Source organism: Callospermophilus lateralis, chromosome 12 (assembly GCF_048772815.1).
Source record: "Callospermophilus lateralis isolate mCalLat2 chromosome 12, mCalLat2.hap1, whole genome shotgun sequence".
NCBI lineage: Eukaryota > Metazoa > Chordata > Mammalia > Rodentia > Sciuridae > Callospermophilus > Callospermophilus lateralis.
In genome coordinates, this window is record NC_135316.1 from 111,830,072 (window position 1) to 111,855,560 (window position 25,489).

Sequence of the window (25,489 nt, forward strand, 5' to 3'; positions counted from 1 at the left end):
CCCGCACATCCCCTTTCCTCTTCCTGGCACAGTGGGCCTGTGAGGGCTGCCCCGTGCCCGCAGGGCTCCTGGCCCTCCTGACCTGTGGGCTGACTGGCGTCCCTCTGGTCCTGCCCTGCTCTCCTGCCCTGCTGCTTTCTGGAAAGTCTGCTTCCCTGGTTTGCTCAGATGGTCCTTGGCTACCTTCCTCTGACCATCAACTCATCCACTAAGTAAATACTTGCTGGTCCACTAATTCACCCACCAAAGACCCCTACCACCTCTTGGGCACTGTTCCAGGAAGAGGAGCAGATCGCCAGCTGGGCAGAGGTGTCCAAGAGACTCACTGCTGCTTGGCTGGTGGGGCAGCAAAGGGGGAGACGGTAAGTAAGAATTTAAGGGCTGTCTACCTGTCTCCTGCCTGCCTAACTACCTCCTCCCTGCCCACCTGCTGATCTACCTGTTTGTCTGTCTACCTATCTACCTACTACCTACCTGTCTACCTGTCTACCTACCTCTCTATCTAGAACTCCGTGTGATAAGCACGGGCTCTATTCAACAGCAGAGCTGTGTTTACGAGGCAGATCCCGTAGGCAGCAGGGGCCCTTAGGGGTGAGCCTGGGGCAGCTGGTGGGATAGCAGCTCACCCAGCATCAGAGGAGTCTCAGGCCCTCCCCATCAGAGGGTCTGCATCCTCTGCAAACATTTCATGACTTCTGCGGGGTCAGGGATGGAGTGAGGCCCAGAGGTTGAGCGTGCATTTGATGGACACCCTGAGGGAGAGCGTGGAAAGTGCACAGCAGCACCTCGCACTTCCTCGAGACCAGCATGAGGAACGCCTGCTCTGTGGCTCAAGGCAAAGACGGCCCCCAGCAGTGCACAGACATTACAGGCTCCTACCATGCACGTGCCGAAAGCACCCACGTTAGCACCCTCAGCCCTGGCCCGACTGCGCAACACAGGCTCTGTGCTGGGCTGCCCAAGACAGCAGAGAACCAGAACAGGGAGGCTCCCGTACCACACATTATCTAGGATCGACTACACAGAATCATCTCTGTGAACACAGGAGCATCTTGTGCACAAATGAGGACAGGAGGACATATCACTGAGTGTCCCACCCTGGTGCTCTGGGGTGCCTGGTGCTGGACCCGCCGGCCTTTCTGGGTCTGAAGAACAAGGACACCATTTTGCAGCCGACATCACGGGTTTTGATATGCAGCCTATCTCAGAACACGCACCAGCGGCCGTATGGAGCTGACGTGGGCCTCCGCCTTCCAGTGCCTGGGAAGCTGGTGGCTTCCAGCTCTGCCTGCCCTGCACTCAGGGATGCAGGGCTGCCCTCAGCCAGGACCATAGTCAGCCAGGGCCACTCCCCTGCACCACCTGCACTCAGCCCCGTGCTCTGACCCAGGGCTAGGCTCTGGGGGTTTCCTGAGCCTCGAAAGAGCTGCAAACCTATAGCCTATAGCGCTTTCCTTTTTGTAATTTCCAATAATGGAAAACAAGGTCTTCACTGGGCTTAAGGTTCTACTGGGAGCTTGAAAAGGAGTCTTCCCCTGGCCGATGCCCCTCCGAAACTACTTTACCTGACAGTCGGTGGCCTGGCCAGGAGGGTGGCTTAGTCAGTTCACAAGACTCTGGTCTGTGAGCTTGGAAGTGGAAATGCACATGGGACCCTTGCCCAGGCCCCTGGGCAGGACAGCAGAGAAGGGGAGCAGAAAGGGTAGAGAAAGCAGGGAGGAGGGTAAATGGAGGAGGGAGCAGGGAGGAGGGTGAATGGAGGAGGGAGGAGGGAGGAGGGTGAATGGAGCAAGGAGGAGGTGAGTGGAGGAGGGAACAGAGAGGAGGGTGAATGGAAGACGGAGAAGGGAAAAGAGTGAATGGAGCGGGGAGGAGGGTGAGTGGAGGAGGGAGGAGGGTGAATGGCAGAGGGATCGGGGAGGAGGGTGAATGGAGGAGGGAGCAGGGAGGAGGGTGAATGGAGCAGGGAGGAGGATGGATGGAGGAGAGAGCAGGGAGGAGGGTGAATGGATCAGGAAGGAGGGTGAATGAAGGAGGGAAGAGGGTGAATGGAGGAGGGAGGAGGGTGAATGGAGGAGGGAGCAGGAGGAAGGTGAATGGAGCAGGGAGGAGGATGGATGGAGGAGAGAGCAGGGAGGAGGGTGAATGGATCAGGAAGGAGGGTGAATGAAGGAGGGAAGAGGGTGAATGGAGGAGGGAGGAGGGTGAATGGAGGAGGGAGGAGGGTGAATGGCAGAGGGATCGGGGAGGAGGGTGAATGGAGGAGGGAGCAGGGAGGAGGGTGAATGGAGCAGGGAGGAGGATGGATGGAGGAGAGAGCAGGGAGGAGGGTGAATGGATCAGAAAGGAGGGTGAATGAAGGAGGGAAGAGGGTGAATGGAGGAGGGAGGAGGGTGAATGGAGGAGGGAGCAGGGAGGAGGGTGAATGGAAGACAGAGAAGGGAGAAGAGTGAATGGAGCAGGGAGGAGGATGAATGGAGGAGGGAGGAGGGTGAATGGGGCAGGGAGGAGGGTGAATGGAGGAGGGAGAAGAGTGAATGGAGCAGGGAGGAGGGTGAATGGAGGAGGGAGGAGGGTGAATAGAGGAGGGAGCAGGGAGGAGGGTGAATGGAGGAGGGAGGAGGGTGAATGGAGGAGGGAGCAGGGAGGAGGGTGAATGGAGTAGGAAGCAGGGACGAAAGTGAATGGAGCAGGGAGCAAGGAGGAGGGTGAATGGAGGAGGGAGCAGGGAGGAGGGTGAATGGAGGAGGGTGAATGGAGGAGGGAGGAGGGTGAATGGAGGAGGGAGGAGGGAGGAGGGTGAATGGAGTAGGAAGCAGGGACGAAAGTGAATGGAGCAGGGAGCAAGGAGGAGGGTGAATGGAGGAGGGAGCAGGGAGGAGGGTGAATGGAGGAGGGAGGAGGGTGAATGGAGGAGGGAGGAGGGTGAATGGAGGAGGGAGGAGGGAGCAGGAGAATAGCATGATTTTCACCAGGAGGCTGTGCTGGGGTGGGAGAGGAGGGTGGAGAGAGTGCCGTCCTTGCTGGTGAGGACGTGGCAGGAGGGACAGAGTGGACATAGAAGAGAGTCCCTGGGGTCCTCACTCTATCCTGAGAGGCTCCTGGGTTGGACACTTGATCCCCAAAGCCACCTATGGGTGGGGCCCCGGAGAGGAAGAGGCCACAGCGGGCACACTTGCTGTCTTGCCACAGGATGTCCACTTGTGAGGACGCAGCACGAGGCCTCACTAGAACTGCCGCCATGTAAACTTCTGCTCGTTTCAAGCCACCAGGCTCAGGGGTTTTGTCAGAGCTCCCGGAAACGGACTGAGCTCACCTGTGAAGGACAGGCTCCCCGGCAGCCCTCGCCCACCCTAGGCTCTCTGTGGAGGGACAGAAGTCATGAGATCTGGGAGGGCGGGGACAGGAGACATGCTGGCCACTCTTGGGCAGCAAAAGGAGGGACGAGAAGGCCTAGCCAGCCAGAGGACAGTGTGTGCGCCATGGCTGGGGCGGGCTGCACAGCACCTGTGCAGAATGGAGCAGCACCTTGGAGCCCCCTCTGGGCCCTTGGCTTCCTACAGTCACTGCAGGCCACCACTCTGAAGGCCAAGAGCCCACCTTTAGATGGGTGTCTGCCCCCAAGCATCCCCGCATAAACCCAGCATCGCGGTCAGGCAGCTCCAGACCTGGTGGGAGGCTGATTCCAACTGCTGGACCCCTTCCTCCTTCTGAGGCCGGGGAGGCAACGCCACAACTGTGCCGAAGGCCCGCGCCCCCCCGCGTAGGTCTTGGCTGGCTGAGGACGGAAGGACTGACACAAGGTCCCCAGGGGAGCTGGTCGGGACCTACCCCTTGGTGCGTCTTACCGTGCAGCGAGCTTGTGGCAGACGACGCCTGTGTCCGTGATGACCTCGCTCAGCCTCAGCTCCAGGTGGACCTTCCCCTGCCAGGCACAAGGACAGAAGGTCACAGAGGAGAAGCGGCTGCGGGAAAGCTACCTGGCCCCCAGGAGGACACCCAGTGGCGAGGCTCCAGACCCAGGACTCGGACACTGGGACAGCCAAAGTCTCCCCGTTGTGTCCACGCGCTGTTTCTGAAGAGAAGGTCCAGAGGTGTGAGGACAGACTCTCAGCAAAGCAGTACCAGATGTGCTGCTGTCCACTCACACCACCCGAGGCTGGGCTAGCCACAACCTGTGGGCAACATGGCAAAGCTGGGAGGTTCCCCTGGCGTCCCCTGAGCCCTGCCCCCACATCCTCCTGGAGAAGCCGGGGACCCAAGCCAGCACCCTTGGAGGGTGCTAGAGAAGACAGCAGAGTGGCTGGAACCTGAGAACGTCCCGCTGGGCGTCCCTGAGATGACCCACACCCCTCTCCTCAGGCAGGGTCAGGGCCTGCCTTTCTTGGCTTTTCCCCCAGTTGCACGAGGATCTGAGTGATGGGCAGGCAGCAGGTCCCGTGTTCAGAAGTGGACGAGAGCACCAGACAGCAGCCGCACACCCTGAGAAGGCAGGAAGCCATGCCCAGCGCCCCAGTGGAAAGCCAGCACCTGGAGGGCTCCTGGGTGTCCCTGCTTTGTGGCATGATGATGACTATGTTGCCCTGAGCCTGTGGACCCTTGCTAGGTCCCCCCGTGGCACCTGACCACTCTGGCTCACCTCCTGAGGAGTACCTTCAGCACCTCTGACCACCACCTGCGAGGACCTTGGTGCCCCTGTGATGTCCCCACCACTTCGTCAGGTCTGAATTCTGGGCACCCAGCAACAGGGCCTCTGCTGCCCACATGCCCTGGGCTCGCAGCCTCTCTGCGGGTTCACTGCTCTGAGGCTCCCGTGACTGGGTCTGGCCTCGCTGAGACCTGGCCTGAGAGCAAAGCCTGAGGGTGGTAACAGCGGGAGCCAGGAAGGTGGGTAGGGAATCATGAGCACCAGGACTGTTTCTGCAGTTCCCTTTTATGGAGTGCTGGCCCGGCTGGAGCTGAGTCGACACCTGGTTCTCTCCATCTGTAAAGTGGGCACTGTGTCCTCGTCCTAGGGCTTAAGAGGGTACAGGGCCAGCACTTAGGACCAAAGGTTGGTCCACCAGGAGGCAGTCTCTTGGAGTCTGGCCCTCCACCCAAGGGCCAACTCTTTTAAGACTGATTTGGGGGTGTCCAAGGCTGCTTGGAAGGACCAAGCTTGAATTTGTTTCCAGTGGCCTCTGGAAGATTAAGGAACGTGCTGGGTGAGATGAGCCATCCTGCGGCCCACAGCGCCAGGCAGCTTCCTTCCTGCTTCCTGTTTTCCCCAGCAGCCCCCAGTGCTGCTCGCAAGGGTGGCCACTGGACAGCTGCTTGGCCTTCCTTTCAGGAGGCTTGGGAGAGGCGGGGCAGGGTGAAGGCAGCAAAGCTGCACACCCGGGCCCTCCTGCCTGGGAGCCACCCAGATTCAGCACTCCACTCGTCAACACATGTGGCCTCCTTCCTGTGTGGGCAGTGTCTTCCAGGGTGCTGTGACCTCCTGGCACAAATAACCCCACCCTCAAGGGTCACGCCCTACGGGTTGATGGCAGTGAGCACAGCTTCCTGGAGCACACCTGTGCACTGCGGCTTTCATGGCCAGGGCAGGGGACTCGGGACTGGGGCAGCCAGCCCAGGGGACTCGGGACTGCAGCTTCCTTGACCTGTCAGCCCGTGCTGGGTGTAATAGGTGGGCAGGTGTCCTGTGGGCAGCTGTTCTCTGGCCTTGGGGCTGCCTGACCACTTGCCCTTCCTTCTTACGTAAGTTGAACAATGATGTGGAGGAGCTAGGAAAGTGCTGGAAGTGAACAGTGTCCTCAGCCGAGCCAGGTGGGCAGCTCTGCCGGTGGCTGCTTCCAAGTGCCGTTCCCTCCAAACCACAGGGCAGAGACCATCAGCACCTTGTCACCAGACTACCCTGGACACACTGAAAGTCCCATCAGCCACGTGGGAGCTCAACCAGAAATCAGTAACAAGGACAGCTGGACCCCACTTACCCAGAGATCACACAACACACCTCTACAGGTCATGAGTCAGAGAGGAAACGCCAGAGAAATTTCAAAATATTTTGAAATGAATTAAAAAAAGAAACTAAAACTTATAAGAATTTGTGGGTGCTGCAAAAGCACTATTGGGAGGGAAATTCAGAGCCCTGGCCGCGCTTCCTGGAAGGGGAAGGACCCCAGATCCGTGACCTCATCTAGACCAGGAGAGCAGATTAAATCAGAAGGCAAAGGAGGTGATAGAAATCAGACCAGAAACTGCAAAGAGGAAACCAACAGGGGAACAGAAGCCAACGTCCGCTGGATGAATAAGACAATGGACCTTAGCCAGGCTGACCACGAACAAAAGAGAGACAGCACAACTCCCGAGGCCAAAAACAGAGCACCACCAAGGGCGACCACAGGGGGACCACAGGGGGACCACAGGGGGACCACAGGCGCACAGGTAGCAGGTGCATATGGGTAGCAGGTGTGCACAGAGACGGCCTGACACATGGCACAAGCCTGACCCCAGGGTGAACCCAGGTGTCCAGTAGCAATAAGACTCCAGCACTGGGTCAGGCAGGGCACATGGGACTCTGTTCTGCTCAATTTCCCTATAGTTTACAACTGCCCAAAATAAATAAATACTGCTTATTAATTGTCTTAAAAGCCCCCAGGGCTCCCTGTACATTTCCTCAGCAAGGCCTTCCCTGTATGTGGCTGTGCCCTGCAGAGCTGGTCCCAGGCTGTCCTGCACCTGGCCCAGTGAGACTGTGAGGAGAGAAGACAACGTAAGGACCCAAGGAAACAGAGGGGCAGAACAGAAGCAGAGGAAGGCCTGGCCCACCTCACCCATCCTGCCACCTCGGGCCCTCTGTGAGAGCCAAGCTGGTCCTTGGTCATCCTTCGAGTTGTCTGACACATACCAGGCAAAATTCCCCGGTGTCCATGGGGCCATGGAGTCTCCCCCTCTCTGGGCCGGCTGTCTTTGGGGTGGCGGAAGCCGGGGCCTTGGTAACTCTAGGTCGGTTCTCTGCCCTGCGCAGGGTGTACTGCAGCAGGGGTGGAGGGCTGGCAGCTGCCCGCTATCCTTCAGTGCCCTAGGACCCTGAGCACTGCAGGCGCTGGGCCCGCTCTTGCCCTCTCCACGTGGGGGTGAGGACAGAGGTGACGAGGCCTGCGTAGTGAGGTGTCTGTCCGAGACCTCTAAAGCCGGCCGTTCCAGAAGGAGGTGAGAGGCTGCTCGCCTGCCTTTCCCCCTCTGCCTTGTGGGCCAGGTCCTGCCCACACCATGGCCCTCTTTCACCAGCCTGCCTCCTGTGAGTTACAGGGAAGTAGACCAGGAAGCCATAGGCTGCCCTCTGCCCTTCTGAAACTGTGGCTGACATTTTGAAATGAGAGCAAAGATGGGTCCTGCAACTTGAAGGTCAGGTTGGGGCAGAGAAGCCGCCTCCCCATCTCAGCCACTTTGTGGGTGAGAAATGTCCAGAGCCAGGCCTAGCAGAGAAGCACTGAGCACAGCGTCCACTGCACCCGTTGGGGTTGTCCACACGTCCTCCTCTGGCTCTTCAAGGAGCTTTGCTTGCCTTTGGCTGTCCAAGTTCCCAGGAGACTGGCAGGGAGGGGGCGGAATCTGCATTCAGAGCAGCATTCTCCACAGGGTGGAGGGACCGCCCACCCCAGCTGCCTCCTGCAGCAGCGAGGAGCTGTCTGCCCGCCACAGGCTGGCATGTGTACAGTATTTATAGCTTTGCTGTGACAAGGCTGTTCTGAATCTTGACTGTGGCGTGACACAGTCTACACGCCAGATAGTTTCCCAGAATACCCACCAGTCAACGGATGGAGCCCACCCACGGACCGCCCCCATGAGCAAGCGCGTCCCTCCACGCCCGCCCGGGAGTGCTGCCAGCCTGGGGAGGAAGGGAGTCCCAGCCCGAACGCGGGGAAGCCCAGGACACCATGCAGGGAAGGGAGAAGCCCGACGGCTCCCAGGAGGCCTTGCCCATCAGATAGAGCAGCAGGTGCTGGAGGCTGGCAGCTGGTGCCATGGGGACAGAGCTTGGGTAGAGGAGAGTTCTGGAGACGGACGGGGTGGGGGCCCAGGGGGACCTGCACAGTGGTCTGCCATTGCCCACACCAAGCACACTGGGGGTGGGGCTGCGCAGGACAGAGCCACACGTGTAAATGGTGGGATCTGGACGCAGCCTGCAGGCGGCACCGACGTGGCAGCTCTTGTACCAGCCACGCAAGGCAGGGCCGCCCTCTGCTGTGTCACCTCCAGGCACAAGGAGACCGCACCAGCCTGATGACCCTCACTCCTGGGTGCTCTTTTCAGCAACTTTCCGTGAATCTATGACCTTTCCAAACTTATGTGAATAAAAAGAATAGAAAAAGGCAAGAACTGGGAAAAGCCTCACCAGCCAGTGAAATCAAGCCATCTGGAGAAACTGCCGGGTCTCTGCAGGCTGCTCCCCTTGGCAGCCTGAGGAGCAGGGCCACAGCTCCCACTCACAGCTGCCTTCTGAACCCTGCCGGGCTGGCTTGGGGGCCAGAGCTGGCCCAGGGCAGGGGCTGCTCTGCGGCAACTACCAGTTCTGCGGTGATCAGTATCTTTGGTTCTGCACACTTGGGCTCCGGCCAAGGCTTTCCCAGGAGGCAGAGTTGATTAAGAGTTAATTAAGGGGGAAGTATGTCCCCCAGGGTGGGAAGTTCACACCCATCTCCCCCCCGGGCCTGGCTCACCATCAACTTTGTGGACCAACCCTCATTGGCCACAGGGGCTGAGTGGCCTGTGACCTCAGCAGACTGCCACCTTGAATCTCTGCACTTGGCCCAGACAGGCCAGCTGAGGAAGAGGTTCCCTGAGGTGTGAGGCAGGCAGGCCAGCACGGGTGGCACTCAGCTTCACCAGCTGACCACAGTAGCTTTCAACGAAGTCTCAGGACAAGTTCTCACGGGACACGTACGTGAGGGACTTTGTTCATGATGCCACTCCCCAGGTATAAAATCAGCAGTAATGGCCACAGCCCATATCACACCAGCAGCCAGCACTGCTGAGCCACATGCATGCACCCAGCCTGCAGTGACCCACCTCCAGACCAGGAGGTCTTGCAGAGACACCAGGCAGGGCACATCACTCCTGGGTGTGGGAGCGGGGCTCTGAGCAAGCCTAGCTGGCCTGCACCGGGCTTGGCCATACACGGTGGCCACAGCAGTGCAAGCTGACAAAACACCCCTGCAACTCAGGACCAGGCTGCTGGTGGTGGTGGGCCTTTGTGCTGCTCCTGGTCCGGAGCTCAGGATGGCCCTCAGGAATCTGACCCAGCAGCATGGCGCCCATACATACCACCTGCCACCTTACTTGTGTGAGAGCAGCTGCGCTGCAGAGGGAAGGACCGGGCAGCTGGTGCCCAGCTATTTTATGATTTTTAGAGCATTTCAATCTGCCCGACAAGTGTGATGATAACTAAAGGAACTGGCAAAATCAGCCTGTGCTCAGAACCTGCCTGTGAACAGGGGACATGGTGTTTGCTGATCACTCCTCCCTGGGAAGGCCTGGAGCTGCGTCTCTTCTCACCACCTAGCTCCCGGCCGGGTTCTGGGCCACTTCCCCACCTCACCTGCACTTCCGAGTCAGCATCCACATGCTGCAGCTGGAACCAGGTGTCCCTGTTGTGGTACTTCTGCAGGTCCTCTTTCTGGATGGCCACCTTCCCTGGAATACACAGTAGAAGAGGCACCTGGCCACCCAGCCCTCGGCAGGGCTTGGGTGTGGCACCTGCATGTCAGAGCACACACCCTGGGATACCTAAAATGCCTGGTCCAGAAGGCGCAAACCAGTGTGGGAAGCTTTCCAGGTGCCAGAGGAAGGGCACTGGGGCACCCACCTTGCCCCGTGCCTACTGCTGACTCCACCCACAAGCTCAGAGGAGGCCGCTGCCTCGCACCCCACTCCAGGCACAACCTCGGGACACCTTGGAGCAGCTCCTGCCCTGCCACCTGTCACTCACGCAGCCAATACTCTGTCCTCCTGGAAGGGACGCAGCCCACTTGCAGGCAGGGCTGTACGACTGGCCGTGGTGTTGACCCACCAGGGAGGCACTCTCCTGCCTCTACAGCGGCCACAGGGCCCTTGCAAGAATTGTCCTCTGTCCTCCGTGGGATATGATGTGGTCTCACAGGAATAAAGAAAAATTCAGGCTCTGAGGTCCATTGGCTGCTCAGGAGTGTGCCCCTGGAATCTGACATCCTGTGGTGTTTGTTCATTTTTAGGAGCTGAGACAGGCCGGGGACACTGCCACATATTTCAGACGCCTGTGTGTTCTGTAACCTACACAGCAGTGCCCATCTTCGCTGTGAAAGAGCCCGAGAGCCTCTCTCCCTGTGGCCTGGCCTCCAGGACGGCCCCTCCTGCAGGAATGGCCATTCTTCCAGGAGTGTGTCACACCGGACCCTCCACATGTTGGGTCTCCTTTCCAGCGTTGTGATGTCACAGGGGCCACAGGGCCTCTGGCCTCAGAACTGTGAGCAGCACTTGCCTCTTGGTCCACACAATTCCAGGCTGGGGTATTTGTTGTGGAAGCAAAGACACACTGGGGCACCGGGCCGCCAGTGCTGCTGGGCTAGCCTGCAGGGGCAACTCAGCACCACCCTGCACTGCAGCGGCCCCGCAGACTTGGGGCCAGTGGGGAACCAGCCACGCGCAGGCTATCTGGCACGCCTTTTCTTGCTTGCACCCTGACACCAAGTCAGGCTCAAAGCACACAAGGGCAGACAGTGCCTGCAGGCGGTGTGTCGGCCCAGGCACCAGGGATCCAGGGTCTGTGCTGACGCAGGTGGGAACTCCACAGAGTGCTTACACTCGGCACCCGGTGTGGAAGGGTGTGCTGCTGGGGGTCCTGAGGTCTGGGTCTGCAGGCTGCCTTTTCGGCCCCTCCTCAGGTGCTTCTGTAAATCCACCTCACCTCTCAGCCTTGGAGTCTACACCGCAGGGCCATGGCATGACCAGGCCCTGGCCCTTCCCACCAGGCCCCACAGGGGCACCCCAGAGCCCTCAGAGAGCCCCCAGAGCCCAAGTCCCTACCCTCAGGAAAGACTCCCGGGCCAGAGAGACACTTCAGAATATCTGCCCCAGGGCATCTCACTCTCTCTGGGCGCTTCCAAGTCCCTGGGGAGAGCAGCCCCTCCGGTGGGGGTGAGGGCTGGGCCCTGGCCGTCTGGTCTGCACATGCCAGTGGCTGTTGGAAGGTCCTGGAGCACTGGGTGAGAATGCCTACACCCCAGAGGTGGCTCCCCTGCTGCCCACTGGCCTGGGACCTGAGCCAGGGTGGGGTGGAAGCCCTGCCTAGGGAAGGGCAGACCTGCAGACCCCCAGCCCACTCAGCTCACCCAGGACCTGTGTGCAGGGAGGCTGAACCAGGCCCATGAGCCGCAGGCCATTCCCCTCAGGCCACCCAGCTCCACCAGGAAGGCTCCAGACCAGACCTGCCACCTCCACCAGAGGAGACCTCAGCAGCAGGGCACCTACCTATGATGGAGTCCCTCCGGAAAACGTCTCTATCAAAAATGTAGAATGACAGATGACGGAAACTTCGAGGAATTTCACAGTAAAAGTCTTCTCCATAAAAGGGGCTGGACAAACAGAGGAAATACACATGGTCAGGGTCATGCTATGGCGTCCATGCTGGTGCTGGACAGACCAACTGGCTGTCAGTAGGAGCCTCACTGCAACCTGCTGTGACAGCCACAGGAACAACTGCACTGGGCGTCCCACGAGACACGGAGCAGCCTCACAGGGGACCCGCCGTGGGCACTCTGCCCAGCATCTTGGAGGAACGGCCAGCCACTCTGCAAGGCCACCCAGAGCCAAGCATGGACTTCCACCGTCGGCAAGTGAGAGTTCAGGAAACGGGAGAGCTGGTGTGGCTACGCCCAGGCTGCTCCACAGAGCCAGGGAGCTGCGCGTGCCGCTGAGGTGCAGCTCTCACTCCCCATGAAGGGACGCGGTGCCAGTGCTTGTCTCAGAGTCCAGTGCACAGTCCTGGGTGCACTGAGCGGTGCTCTCACTTCCCACAGGGGAGGCCCTGCAGCCGCAGGACTGCAGCCCAAACCTGAGTCGCCCACAGCTGTAGCGGCCCTCAGAGGAGGAGGGCCTCTAATGGAGGGACAGAGGGCCAGGGCTTTCTCCCTGAACAGACCTCCTGTGCTTCTGGGCTGGGAGATGCTGGCTGATGGCAGCACGTATGACCAGGAACCTGGGGGCTGTGTGGGCAGGTGGCTGCTGCAGCCAGACACACAGGCCTCACCGGAGATGAGGAGTGACCCCAGAGTCAGGCACGTCTAGGACTCAGGCCCAAACCAGAAGACCACAGCTCTGCGGGCCTTGGCCAGCCGCAGGAGGAGCTTGCAGGGGCACCAGTGCCCGAGTGACTAGAAGGACTAAGCACCAGCCTCAGCACCCTCTTGGTCTTTCTGTCCCTGCTGGCTAGCTCTCGGCAGGCCCTCAGAGCCTCTGAGAACGAGGGCCTGCCCCGACCCCCAGCCAGAGTGACAGATGTGAGGCCCCCTCTCAGCCAAGTGACGCAGGCCATGTCCAAGGCCCCTGTAGTAACGGCCCAGGGCCCCTGTGTGTCAGCTTTGTTTAACAAACACCGGAGACAATCCCCTGAGAGGAGAAAGGGGCCCTTCTAAAGTTCCCACCCCTCCCAGATCCCCACCCTGGGACCGAGCCCCTAGCACACGGCCTCTGGGAGATGCCCCAGATCCACACTTTAGCAGCTGGAATATGGACAGCTGTGGCCACCCCGGCTGACCTGGCGGGCGAGGCTGCTAGGCTGGAGGGCAACTCAAGCAGGCAGCCCTAACAGCTGCCCACAGGGCTGCTGTGGGCCTTGCTGAGACACCCGGGCCTAGGCCAGACTTGGCTGTCCCTGTAGGAATGCTCCTTACTATCCACAGTCCAAGGAGACGCTGAGGGCCCCACAAGGAGCATTGACACGCCCTGCATGCCTGTGCTCCTGCCAGGGTCTGCCCAGGACTGACCCCACTGCTGTCCCTCCATGGGGGCTTCCTGTGAGGTGGCCACGGGCCACTTGCAGCTCTGGTTTGGATGATTCCAAGTGTCACCAGGGCTCCACGTGTTGGAGCTCAATCCCCACTGAAGGGTGCAGAGATGGAAATGGACCCACCTGTGATGTCCAGAGGGGCCTGGGAAGGAATGCAGGATCTGGAAGGTGAGCCGTGAGCCTGACGGCTCGTACCATCCTACCACCACTCAGGAGGCTGAGGCAGAGGGACTGAAAATCAGAGGGCAGCGTGGGGACTTACCAGGTCCTGTCTCAGACAAACACTGGGTAAGTTCAGGGTGGATCCCCCAGGAGTGAGTACTGGCTGCAGGGAAAGCCTGAAGACACACGCACGCACACACACACACACGCACACACACACACACGCACACACAAACGCACACACACACACGCACGCACACACACACGCGCGCACACGCACACGCACACACACGCACACGCACACGCAAACACGCGCGCGCAACGCACACGCACACACACGCGCACGCACACACACGCACGCACACACACGCACACACACACGCACACACACACGCACACACACGCACACGCACACACACACAAACACACACACACGCACACACGCACACACACGCACACGCACGCACGCACACACACACGCACCCACACACACACGCACACACACACACACTTGCTCTGGTCTCCTGCCAGGCACATGCTCTGCCTCTGTTGGCCTCCAGACACAGCCCTAGGCCTTGGACCTCCAAAACCCTGAGCTCAAAGAAACCTCCCTCCTTCATGAATACGTCCAACTCCAGAGTTTCACACGGTGACAAGGCAGCCGACTGGAGACCAGCCCAGCACCACACTGTGGGCCTCCCAGCACCACACTGAGGGCCATACCAACACCACGCTGTGGGCCACCTAGTACCACTCTGTCAGCCACACAGCACCACACTGCAGACCACCACAGCACCACGCTGTGGGCCACACAGCACCACGCTGTGGGCTACCCAGCACCATACTGAGAGCCACCCAGCACCATGGTGGAGGCTACAGGATCAGAGTCCATAGCACTTGGAATCGACTTCCTCTGTGGCCACCAGGCTGGACGGAACAGATGGAGACCATGTCTGGGCTTGTGGAAAGTCCCATCCACATGCAGGCCCTGAGCCAGGGGCTGTCCCTCTGTGGCCTGTGCCCAACTCTGCCCACAGTGGGCCAGTGACTCCTTTGCCTTCAGAATGATGTCCAGCCAAGCTTTGTGGAAATTGGCAGGAGGGGCAGGCAGACCAAGACCCTTCCAGTAATTTCTTTAAGCCCTGCTGAGCCAGAGTCCCAGCTCCTGTGTTACCAGGAGGTTCCTCCTGCCCCGTCCAGCCCCCAGGTTACTGGAATGCAAGCAGTGGGGCCACACGTCCCTGAACTGCCCATGCAGAAGGCAGTTGTCCACCCAGGCCTTCCTGTGAGTGCAGTGAGATTCAGGGTGGAAACTCAGCACGAGCCTCCGTTCCTCGCCACCCAGTGGTGGTGGTGGGCAGGTGGCTGATCTCTCCAGCTGGGGCTGCGGGACACCACCCTCCCCCGGGAGGTGGGAGCTCTTGGGGGCGGAGCAGCTGCCCTATCTGGTCACCCAGGCTTGGCCCTCCACTATTGCACAGCACCAGAAGCCCCTGCCAAAGACCAAGTGGGGACAGATCTCCTGAACTTGTTCACGCTGCCAGGTCCTGCCCTGCCCTGGGACTCTGAGCGGGAGACGCACTGGGCAACACAGAAAGGACAAGGCGCAGCCTCCCAAGGCTGGCCACAGCCAGGAGCAGAGCAGCAGGCAGAGAGGTCCTTGAGCATCAATGGCAGCCTGCTCGTCCCACTGGGGGGCCTGGAGCTGTGGCCGGACACCCCGTCCCGGGGCCTGGGGATGCCACATCACTTAGGGCCCACATGGAGTCTTGTGGACCTGCTTTGACCTTGCTAAACTGGTGCAGGGACAGAAGGAAAGCCACTCATCTTGAAATGTTTTAGCCAAGGTGAAGTTGAGAGCCGGGGCACGCTGTGAGATCTCCTTTCCTCTTTACAGGCCCTTCCTACTGGGCCTTCTCACGCTCAGGAGATTAACCCACTGGAACTGTTCAGCTTGTGTCGATTCACAGCATGAGGAATTTCTTTTTTTAACTAAAAACACCACAAACTTGTTAACAACAATGTTGTCATAGGTGCGAGGACACATGTGCCACGGCCTGCCCTGCGAGCAGCCTCCTCCTGCTCCATCTCCTGCTCCATGGTGGGGAGGGTCCGAGTAGCCACAGCACAACTCTGCAGGCTTGGCGGACACCAGGCTCCCAGCTGCGCAGCCCAGGACCGGGACAGGGCCTAGGTGACAGGCTCCACCATTCTCTCCTCCATGGGAAACCCTGACCGTCTCTTCCCACTGCAGAATTTAAAGCATGTATTCAAAAAGAGAGAGGAAATGACTGAGCACAGGGCATCCCCACCCTCGTCCTCCCCAGGCCGCCCTGAGACAAGGGACCCTTTCTGACAGCCCCCAAGGGTCCCAGTGCTGTTACAGGGCAGCCTCGGGGCGTCTCCTGCACAGGCCTGGCTTTGTCCCTCCGGATCAACCCAGTCAAATGCATGATTAAGGAGCCACAGGCTGGGCCTGCGGCCTTAGGGCTCCAGAGCCTTCTTTTCAAATAAAGGAAGCGTCCACTGGAACCCGGGGCCTGTCCTGGGTGCGCTGTGTGAGGTGACCAACCAGGGCAGCAGCGTTCCCTCGGCTGCCAGGTCAGAGGGAGGAGCCGAAGGAGCCGGCGCGGTTCCAAGTGAACAAACCTCCACAGAGAAAGGGACACTTGCAGGAAGCAGTGGGCCTCTCAGGGGGGTCTTGCCGGGAGCCGACTCCCTCCTCCCTTACCCCCCAGCCCAGCAGGGCTTGGCCAGGAGGGTCACACAGGGCCTCACTGGGACTCAGAGAAACCACCAACTTCTCCTTGAGTCATTTCCCGACATCTGTGCGAGGCCACCGTTGCCCCACCCCACCATGGCTGCCTGAGCCTCGTGACAAGTGACACTTGGTCATGAGAAAGAACAAGTTCTGAGTCCCCAGTGTCTGGCTCTGCCGCAAGCTCCACATTCATCTCCCAACGTCTGGGCCTGAGGGCTTGGCGCAAGGGGGAGGGCTGGGTCCCTGAGTGTCTCTGTGCTTCGGGGTCTGGGGGGCTGCAGGCAGGCCCCACTGGACCCTGCTTGACCCCCAGCCCAGGGCAGTGGGCATGAGGATTCCCTCTGGCTCCGGAGGCAGCTGGGTAGGGATAGTAAGAGGACACCAGCCTATTTCTCAAGGGCTTGGCATCCGGCTAATGAAACACGCAGTGGCTAAGCCATGAACTGAAAGCTGAACTTAAATCTCACTAAAGCAGATGCTGTATCCAAACGTCCCCAGAGATGGGCTGGGGTGGAAGGAAGTGCTTGGCACAGAGGAGTCCTGAGAGGCTGTTCACAAGGGACCAGGAGGAGGGCCTTGAGCAGTCCTGCAAGTCTGCTTCCGAGTCCCTCCGCTGAGCTCCCAGGCTGCACGGCACCTGTACCCGTCAGGAGCTCCGATCCTCAGCCAGGGCCGAGCCTGAGCCCCACTCACTGCCTGTCAGTCCTCAGCTGCTTCAGGGGGGCCTCCCCAGCCAGGGAAGTTTCTCAGTCTTCCAAAAGGAAGGTGACGAACTGCAGGGGTCGCTGTCCCGCCTACAAACCTGAGCAAGAGAGGGGAAGGGAGTCGCCCTCTCCCGGGCCGGGGGTGGGGGCAAGAGGCCAGTTGGCTGAGTGGCCGGGCGGGGCGGGGCGTTTCCCACCTGGGCCAGAGCTCACCAGAACCTGCAGCACACATGGAGCCGCAGGGCCCCACGGTGTGGTCCAAGACGTGGGTGGGGCTGTTGATCCTGAAGTGCACACAGGCTGTCAGACCCACCCCCAGACTAGAGAAGAGCAGGCTGGTTGTGCCTAGTGTGGCCACAGGCACAGCAGCCCGAGCAGCTGCTGGCTGGGGTTGTCCTGCCTGACCTCTAGGTCCTAGAGGCACCTGCCACTGACCCAGGAGGCTGAGGTGTCAGGACTGGTAGCAGCAGTGCCCAGAAGTCCTGGCTAAGGACACAACTAAAACTGAACTGGATCCTTTCAGCAGGACACTCAAAGTGGCTGAAGCAAGGATTTCTGGGGGAGCCAGAGTCTGACACTGGCCCCACATGCGACGGCAATGCCCTGGACTCCAGAATCCCCACAGGGCCCTTGGGAAGACATGGCTAGGGAGCAGCCCGGAGCTGGAGGGACCATGGAGGCTCCTGCAAGGGAAGGGAACCTGCAGCATCCAGGCCACATCCAGGAGGGGCCTGCAGGCCACACAGCATGGTGACCCCTGGGCAGCAGGCACTCCCTGCTCGTGGAATTCAAGCACACTAATGTGGGGAGTTAGGGAAAAGTCGACCTCAGGAGAGAGAACGTGACCTGGAGCATCCGGCAATTTCAAAGTTGGCATTTTTAAGTCAACAGTGTGCTTTTACTAAAACTGCAGGAGGTCGAGGTCTGTCTCCCAAACCACCGACTACTGTCCCTTTAACTTCTGACCCAGATGACCCCTGCCCTGCCTGAAACTCGGAGCTGCAGAGATCTTCCCACCACACCAAAGCACATTTCCCAAGTGAGGGCATGTTCTGGTCTGGGCAGAATGTGCCCTCTTGGGACCCCACCAGAGGTGTACCCCAGGGCTGAGGGACACTTGAACCGCTTCCCTGCAGACTCCGCAGGCTTGGGTTCCGACCACCCACACACCCGGCACCAACCAGCCCAACTTCGTTAGCACTACAGGGCTGTCCACTTTGTTTCTTAACTGCTAATTTGATGTAGAATATACATAGGAAAGAAAGAATGGAAACTTCTCGGGTCTCCACTACTGAGCACAGTTGCCGGCTGACATTTGTGTCTAGACCTCCAGATGAATTCTGGAGAAATCTCAGCCTGGGAGGAGGCACTGGTGCCGGCCACTCCAGACATGACCATGAAGGAAGCAGGTGCAGAGCCCAGGGAGCCAGGGTCTCTGCACAGCCCCAGACGGCTCTGCGGGGCCACAGAACACTGTGGAGAGGCAGCAGCATCAGCGCCAACAGGACAACGAGCCCCGAGTACAAACCGCATCCCCATCCTGACCCGGACACGGGGAGACCGAGAGGCAGACACTCGTGGAACGTTCCTGCAAGGACTGAGGAACGTGCAGTGGATGCTCACTTGCTTGTGTGACTTGCTCTGCCCTTCAGCTGTCCCTCTAGGCCCTGGGGGGCAGCACCCTGGGGCGGAAGCCAGGTGTCCCCCTGGGGCCCTATGAGCTTTCAGCAGACTCCCGTTCATGTCACAGAGTCACTGGTGTATGAGGGGATGGTGACAGGCTGCCTAGGAGGGCTGGGCACCCAGCTTTGCAATGTGGCCAAGGTCACATTCTACAGCAGGAGAAGGTCTTTTAGTGGCACACAAACCTCCCAAAGTCACTTTCCTGGAGACAGGACAAGGCAGGGGAGAGGGGCTGGTCCTCCTGGGGGATCTGCTCCAGCAGTTCTTAGCTCAGACTTTGAGGGGGCAGCTGGCAGCCTCTGGCCCGCACTGGAAAAGGAGAAGAGGACGCTTCCTAGACCGCATGGTAGCCACTGACAGGGCCATGCACCCGGGCAGCACCAGCCAGCCCATCCCACGGGGAAGGCCTGGCGCACGTGGACCCCGAAAGCAGGTTTTGTGAGTGAGGAAGAGGGCAGGGGCTGCCCTTCTCCCTGCCTGTGGAGAGAGTCTGTGGCACATCTTTGTAGAAGGCCTGGGCTCTGCTCTCTGGCACAGAACAAGCTACTCTCGCCAGGTCAGATGCACAGTGTGGCTCCTTGGCCAGGTCAGATGCACAGTGTGGCCCCTTGGCTTCCTACAGTGGCTCTGCCACAGGGGTATCCGGAGCACGGCTCTTAAAGGAAGGCGACCTGGGAGAGCTTGTGGGCACAAGGAGGGGCAGCCCTGGCTTCCTGAGCCTTGTGCTGGAGGAGTGAGGTGTCCTGTCCCTTCAAGGGCCAGGCCCTCAGCTCTGCTCCTCAGCCACCCACAGGTCTGGCATCCTCCTCTCACCTCAAGTCCAGAAGACACCTCCACAGAGACCCACTGCCTCTGGGCCCTGTCCCCAAGCTGAGGCCACAGGGACCCTGAGCTAGCCCTAGTATGCTCTTCCTGGGATGCCCAGACCAGGGGGCTGCCCCCGCCCTGGCCTCCACCTTCCACGTCCCTGGGCCTCCTGCTGATTCTGAGCAAGGTTCCAAATGACCTCCCATCTCCCTTGGCCTCCTGTGATCAGCTGCACACCAAAGGAGCTAGATGCTATCCTTCACTTCTAGGAGCTCTACTCTTCAAATCGGCCTTGACCTGCTCAACCTGGAGTCCTGCTTCTGCTTCCACATGTCAAGCTGGGTCACTGGACCTCTGTGCTGCAGACGCCAAGGGCCATGAGCTTCTTCTGCAGGTAGATTCAAGGCTCTGCACACCTGCGCTCTTTCCCTTCCAATCCTGTTCTTTGGGACTTACTGTTTGATGGAAACAGGGGGCTGAGGTGCTCAACCACAGGAGACACTGACCGGCTTCTGGCCAGGGCCCATGTGGAGTGGGGCTGCAGAACCACAGCCCTCCCAGGCTGCAAACTCGTGAGGAGCAAATGCCCGGCTGGTGGGGCAAGGCTGTTCTGCTGACCCCTCTCTGTGCCTGGGGCCTAGGCCCCTGTGCCTGTCTGTCTGAGCTCCGTGAAGCACTTGCCAAAAGTGAAGAAGTGGAAGGTGGACTGCCTGCTAGGAGCTCTGCCTGCGGACTGCTTGCTCCTGGCTGCGGGCACGCCTCCTTTCCTGTGCCAAAGGCAGATTCTGGGGCCCCCAAGCCAGAAACCATGATTTCTGTGAAATGTTGGAAGACAGTGGGCCCTGCCTCTCCACCTCACCTGAGAGTAGACCCCAATGGAGACGTCGGAGATGAGTCCCACCTACCCCAGTCAGCAGTCTGGAGAGGAGCCAGCCTTGCCAGGACCCAGGCAAGTCCCAGGTGCACCCTGCTCGGGCCTCTGGCACACCAGGTGCGGGCAGCAGGGACCTGCTGCAACTCAGGGCAGGGCTCATGGCCTCCTGCCTCTCTGACCAGAGGCTCAGCCACTTCCCGCTGACCCAGGCTCTCCCTGGACTGACTCCAGACCCCCCCAGCCCTAAGGGTCCAGTCAGAACGATGGAAGGGGGCTGGGCATACACAGATGGAGGGGCCAGGGTGATGAGCAGCCTGGGGCCAGGCCTCGGCCGCGGCCCAGCACTGGACAGCCTGCAGCCCACGAGAAGGGTGCTGCCACTTGGGAGTCAACAGCAAGGCAACGTTCAGCTGCTAAAACGTTCTCAGAAGGAAAACAGCTGTTTTGAGGCCCCAGCCTTGAACTCGGGCTGAGGAGGAGTCACTGGTTCCAGACGGCTCCTCGGGTCCAGGCGGCTCCCTCCATCAGAGCACCTGCTTGGCAGGCTGCCCGCCACCAGACGGCGGCCCACTCCGCTGACACTGAGGACAGACAGGTCGCCCAGGCCTCCTGCTGGGGCTCTGAGCTTCTGCACAGCCATGCTGGCCTCCCTGTTGCCACTTTGTGTCCCCACCTGCTCCCGCCACCAGGCACAGGCCTCTTCAGAAGACGGGCTGGCCCCCGGGCCCCAGACGTGCCATCCTGACCAGTCCCCACAGCCCCATCACAAGCTGCAGAGCCAACCAGGGAGGCTCAGACCAGGCCTTCATCTACCGATGGACAGATGCTTTCTAGGACTCTCCACACTGAGTCCCCTCAGTGCCCCTATGACACACTCTCCTGAGGAAAATGCAAAAGGAGATGTAGAAAAGAAGACCTCTAGAATGTTCTCCCCTCTCAGAAACCCCTTGACCCTTTCCTGGCAGTGGTCTCTACTGAAAGGAGCAACTGGTGTTGGTGGGAAGGGGTGGTGGCCCGTGGGAGCGTCCAGCAGACATCAGGGCCCAGGCGAGATGCTCGGAAGTGGCCGCCTGCCACAGAGCCTCACATCTGGGCCTAAGGCCGAGAACACGGGACACGGCAGTGCCACAGGCCTGCAGGCACTGCACGGGGGGGACCCGGAGGCTAACAAGTGACGGAACGGTGACTCACCAGAGTGACTTTTCCACGATCTTGGTCCTGAAGACCTCCTCCTGGTCCAGGTTCACGGTGCAGTAGCAGTCCCGCATCTTGCTGGGCCCAGGGTAGGAAGGCAGGTTCTTGGCTTCACCTGAGGAGGGAAGACGGCATGCATGGTCACTGGCTCGCAGGCGCTCAGCACCTCCCATCACAGGTGCATTTCCAATAACAGATTCACTCGAGCGTGTGATTCGACCTCTGTGCATCCTCACTCCTCCACTCATGGCTGTTTCAGGTCTACCTGGCAGTGGTGGGTACTTTGATACATTATACACATAGGGACATAGGGTGCATCACATTACAATTTTGACCCCGTTCTGTGGTTGTACATGGTATGGAGTGACACCGGCCGTGGATTCATATATGAGCATCGGAAAGTTATTTCTGATTCATTCTACTGTCTTCCTATTCCCCTGCCCCCTCCCTTCCCTTCATCTAATCCAATGAACTTCTATAACCCTTGTTGTAGGTTAGCATCCACATATCAGAGAAAACATATAACCTTTGGTTTTGGGGACTGGCTTATTTTATTTAGCATGATATTATCCAGTTCCATCCATTCACCAGCAAATGCCATAGTTTCATTCTTCTTTAAGGCTCAGTAATATTCCATTGTGTATATGTACCACATTTTCTTTATCCATTCTTCTGTTGAAGTACACTTAGGTTGGTTCCACAGCTTGGCTATTGTGAATTGAGCTGTTATAAACATTGATTTGGCTGCATCACTGTGGTATGCTGGTTTTAAGTCCTTTGGTATAGACCGAGGAGTGGGATGGCTGGGTCAAATGGTGGTTCCTATCCTAGTTTTCTGAGGCATCTCCATACTGCTTTCCAGAGTGGTTACACCAATTTGCAATTCCAGCAGCGATGTATGAGTGTGCCTTTCCCCACATCCTCAGCAACATGCATTGTTACTTGTATCCTTGATAATTGCCATTCGGACTAGAGTGAGATGACATTTCAGTGTAGTTTTAATTTGCATTTCTCTAATCGCTAAAGATGTTGAACATTTTTCATATATTTGTTGACTGATCGTATTTCTTTTGTGAAGTGCCTTTTCAGTTCCTTTGGCCATTTAGCATTTACTCTTTCATAAGTTTTGGTTTTCTAGCTACCAAGTAACATAACATGCCATGAATGCCATGTGCTTCACAGAGCCAAGGAGCTCACACCGGCCTAAACAGAGCAGCTTCCCGGGTGTTAGACTTTTCACGTGGGAACAGAAAACAAGGGCCCCTAGCCACCAGAGTGTGCATGGGTGGCCCTCACACTCACACAGTATGCAGCCATCATGGCACCCACCTGCCGAACCCTTCGTCTTCCCACACTGAGGCCCTGTCTGTTCCCCAGCTCCTGCCTCCCCTGCCGCTCGCCCTCCATTCTGCTCTCTATCTGTTTCCTGCCTGCGCATCCAGGCCCAGGAGAGTGGTTTGTCCCAGCAGGTGCTCAGCTACTGTCACTCAGCCACCCACCAAGCCCACAGGAACGGGCCTACCCTAGTTTTCCGAGGCATCTCATACTGCTTTCCAGAGTATGGATCTTGGACTGGACCCTCCAAAACCATGAGCCAGAAGGATCTTTTCCTCTCATCATTTTAACTATCTCTGATGTGTTGCTATTGGGACAGAGAGCCGGCTGACACTGTGCGACAAGATTTCTTTCTTTAAGAGCTGAGGGATGTTCCCTGTGTTTCTAGACCACATCTTGCTGATCCATTCATCTGCCAGTGACTTCTTATTTGGAATTGGATTTCATAGTGTTAGGTCAAAGCTGGAGCAATAATCAAGGAGGACTTTTACATAACAAGATTAAACTAGGTCTCAGATGTTTAAAGCACAGAGCGATTTACCAATTAGGAAAAATGTGTAGCAGGAGCAATGGCTATTGTGAATTGAGCTGTTATAAACATTGATTTGGCTGCATCACTGTGGTATGCTGGTTTTAAGTCCTTTGGTATAGACCGAGGAGTGGGATGGCTGGGTCAAATGGTGGTTCCTATCCTAGTTTTCTGAGGCATCTCCATACTGCTTTCCAGAGTGGTTACACCAATTTGCAATTCCAGCAGCGATGTATGAGTGTGCCTTTCCCCACATCCTCAGCAACATGCATTGTATGGGTCCCTGTGCACCCTCCACTAGTCCTTCCTGTTCAGAGCAGCTCCCAGAAACATCTGAACATGTTTGGAGAAAACAGATGGTGCCTCAGGGCATCAGTGCCCTGTGGCCCTGCAGAAGGCTCCTGCCCTGGCTCTGCCTCAGGGGTTTGCAGGCCCAAACAGCAGGTCTGACGCTGAGCGCGCTGGAAGGACCATCTAGGACCTGGGCTCACCTCCAAGGGCCACGTCTGCCTCTGAGCCACTCCGACACTAGCAGCACCTGGCACTGGGCTCCACTTGCATCAGGCGCAGGTTGGGAAAGACAGATGCTGGACACCCCCTGGCCAGGGCCAGTGGGGCACACAGTGATGCCTGCCAGCACTGCTCAGGGACCAGGGAGTTGTCTCCTGTCGACCCTGAAAACAAAATGAACCAAACCAATCCAGACAGAAGCCCCTCAGCACCCCGTCTTCAGCGTGGAGAGCAACACACCAGGGCCAGTAGTCGCCTCGCACACTGTGGCATGGGACTGCAGCTCCACTGGCCTCTGCACGCCAAGGCCCGGTGCTGCCACCAGGGGAGGGGACAGGAGGCCTGCTCACTGGACAAGTGCCAACTTGAAAGTGGAGCCCAAAGGCAGGACAGATGCAACTTGTTGCTTCTTTTAGCTTTTCATTGATGCAGCCTGGATGCTGAGTGAAGGTGCGAGTTCACAGAAGTCTAACTGGGTGAGGTTTTCGGTGTCAATGAACCCTATCTGCAATGCCCTGACATGCTTTGGGGGGTGTGTGTGACTCCACCAGCTGTGACCTCAAGAGCTGCCTGGGGTCTCCCCCTCCTGTGACCTTTGCCATGCCGTCTGTATCTGGGACCTCAGGCTCCTCCCGTGAAAGCAGAACTCAGCTCTGCCCCTCTGCTCCAAGACGCATCTAGACCAAAGGGCCTTGGGATTCCTATTTGGGAATCATAGAGGAACAATCGATGGCTATCAGCTGTGCAGGGAGAACCCAAAGAAGGCCTCTTGGAGCTGCTGCCTGTGGGGGCTGCCCTAGCGGCTCTCCTGACGGCCTCTTGTTGGGGGGGTCATGAAGACACGGTCTGGTGAGGGCTGAAGAAACCCGCGAGCTCCAATAGGTCAGAGGCAGACCTTCTGCAGCACCTTTGGCAGGAGCCCCACACGCATCACATGCTGGTGGAATCACAGGCCAGGACGAGAAGCAGGCCAAGAATGGGAGGGGAGATGGGGAGACTGCTGATGTCCAGGCAGCCCTGTGACCTCCCAGCTCTGGATGGGGACTGATGGCTCTCACAAAGTCCAGAAATCTGAACCCGAAGCTAGCGCCACTCTGCTGACCTTCAGCCCCAGCCTTCGAAGTGGGTTCTGGCACCTTTGCGTTCTCACTTGCTTTCCGTTTTGGGTTTTCTGGGCTTTTTGTTTTGGTTGGTTTGTGTCTTGTTGTTGCAATGAGTGTGGATGCTGTAAGTTCCTATGTTTCTCAGGGGAAAACTTTGGAAGTCCTGTGGGAAATGGTCTTCAGTGGAAAATACAGAGTTGAGATTTTTTTCCTGTTTATTATGCAAAGAACCTCCAGACACCAGCAGCGGGAGTGACACTTTCCGGCAAGGTGCCCGTGGCGGAGAAAGCAGGGTGCGTCCTCTGAACAGCTTGTGAGACAGGCACCAACTGGCATTGAGTCTGGACCAGCCAGAAGCATACTGGTTGCTACGGTAACAGCAACACCAGAGAGTAACTGGTCAGCTGGAGCCAGGTCAAGCAGGCCCCTCGGACCAGGAGGACCACAGCAGCTGCCATGCCCACTCCAGGCGGTGTCCCCTGGCAGGTTCCCCACTGCTGGGGGCTCCACCTGGCCCAGCAGAGCAGACCCAGGAGCAGTGAGTCATCCAAGAGGAGCCGTGGAGGAGTGCAGCCAGCTCCCGGGAGCTGAGCCCTGGCTGCACGCCCAAGGCCAAGCCTTCCCTCCTGACCATGCATCATGGCCTCCTCTGTCTGCTCAGAGGAAGAGCATGTTGTTCCTCCCTCTAGGCACACAGCTGCCCACAGAAGGAGGGAGCCGCCCTGGCACCCAGCAGATGCTGAACTGCTAGGGAGTGCACACACAGGTGAAGGAACGCAACTCGGGCTCATCCCCAGAGC

At 58.7% G+C, this 25,489-nt stretch overlaps 1 protein-coding gene across 4 annotated transcripts in view; it reads right to left on the bottom strand.

The window, feature by feature from the left end:
- The window catches only part of Rasa3 (RAS p21 protein activator 3), a 95,095-nt gene that overhangs the window by 43,441 nt on the left and 26,165 nt on the right, over positions 1–25,489 (bottom strand). For 3 of the 4 annotated variants that reach the window (XM_077110686.1, XM_077110684.1, XM_077110685.1), the window contains exons 2-5: positions 21,210–21,327; positions 11,491–11,594; positions 9,584–9,678; positions 3,849–3,925 (exon numbers count right to left, since the gene is read on the bottom strand). In XM_077110686.1, the coding sequence (XP_076966801.1) occupies positions 3,849–3,925; positions 9,584–9,678; positions 11,491–11,594; positions 21,210–21,327 (394 nt within the window). The remainder of the gene's footprint in view (positions 1–3,848; positions 3,926–9,583; positions 9,679–11,490; positions 11,595–21,209; positions 21,328–25,489) is intronic. The other variant, XM_077110687.1, reaches the window with a different exon arrangement.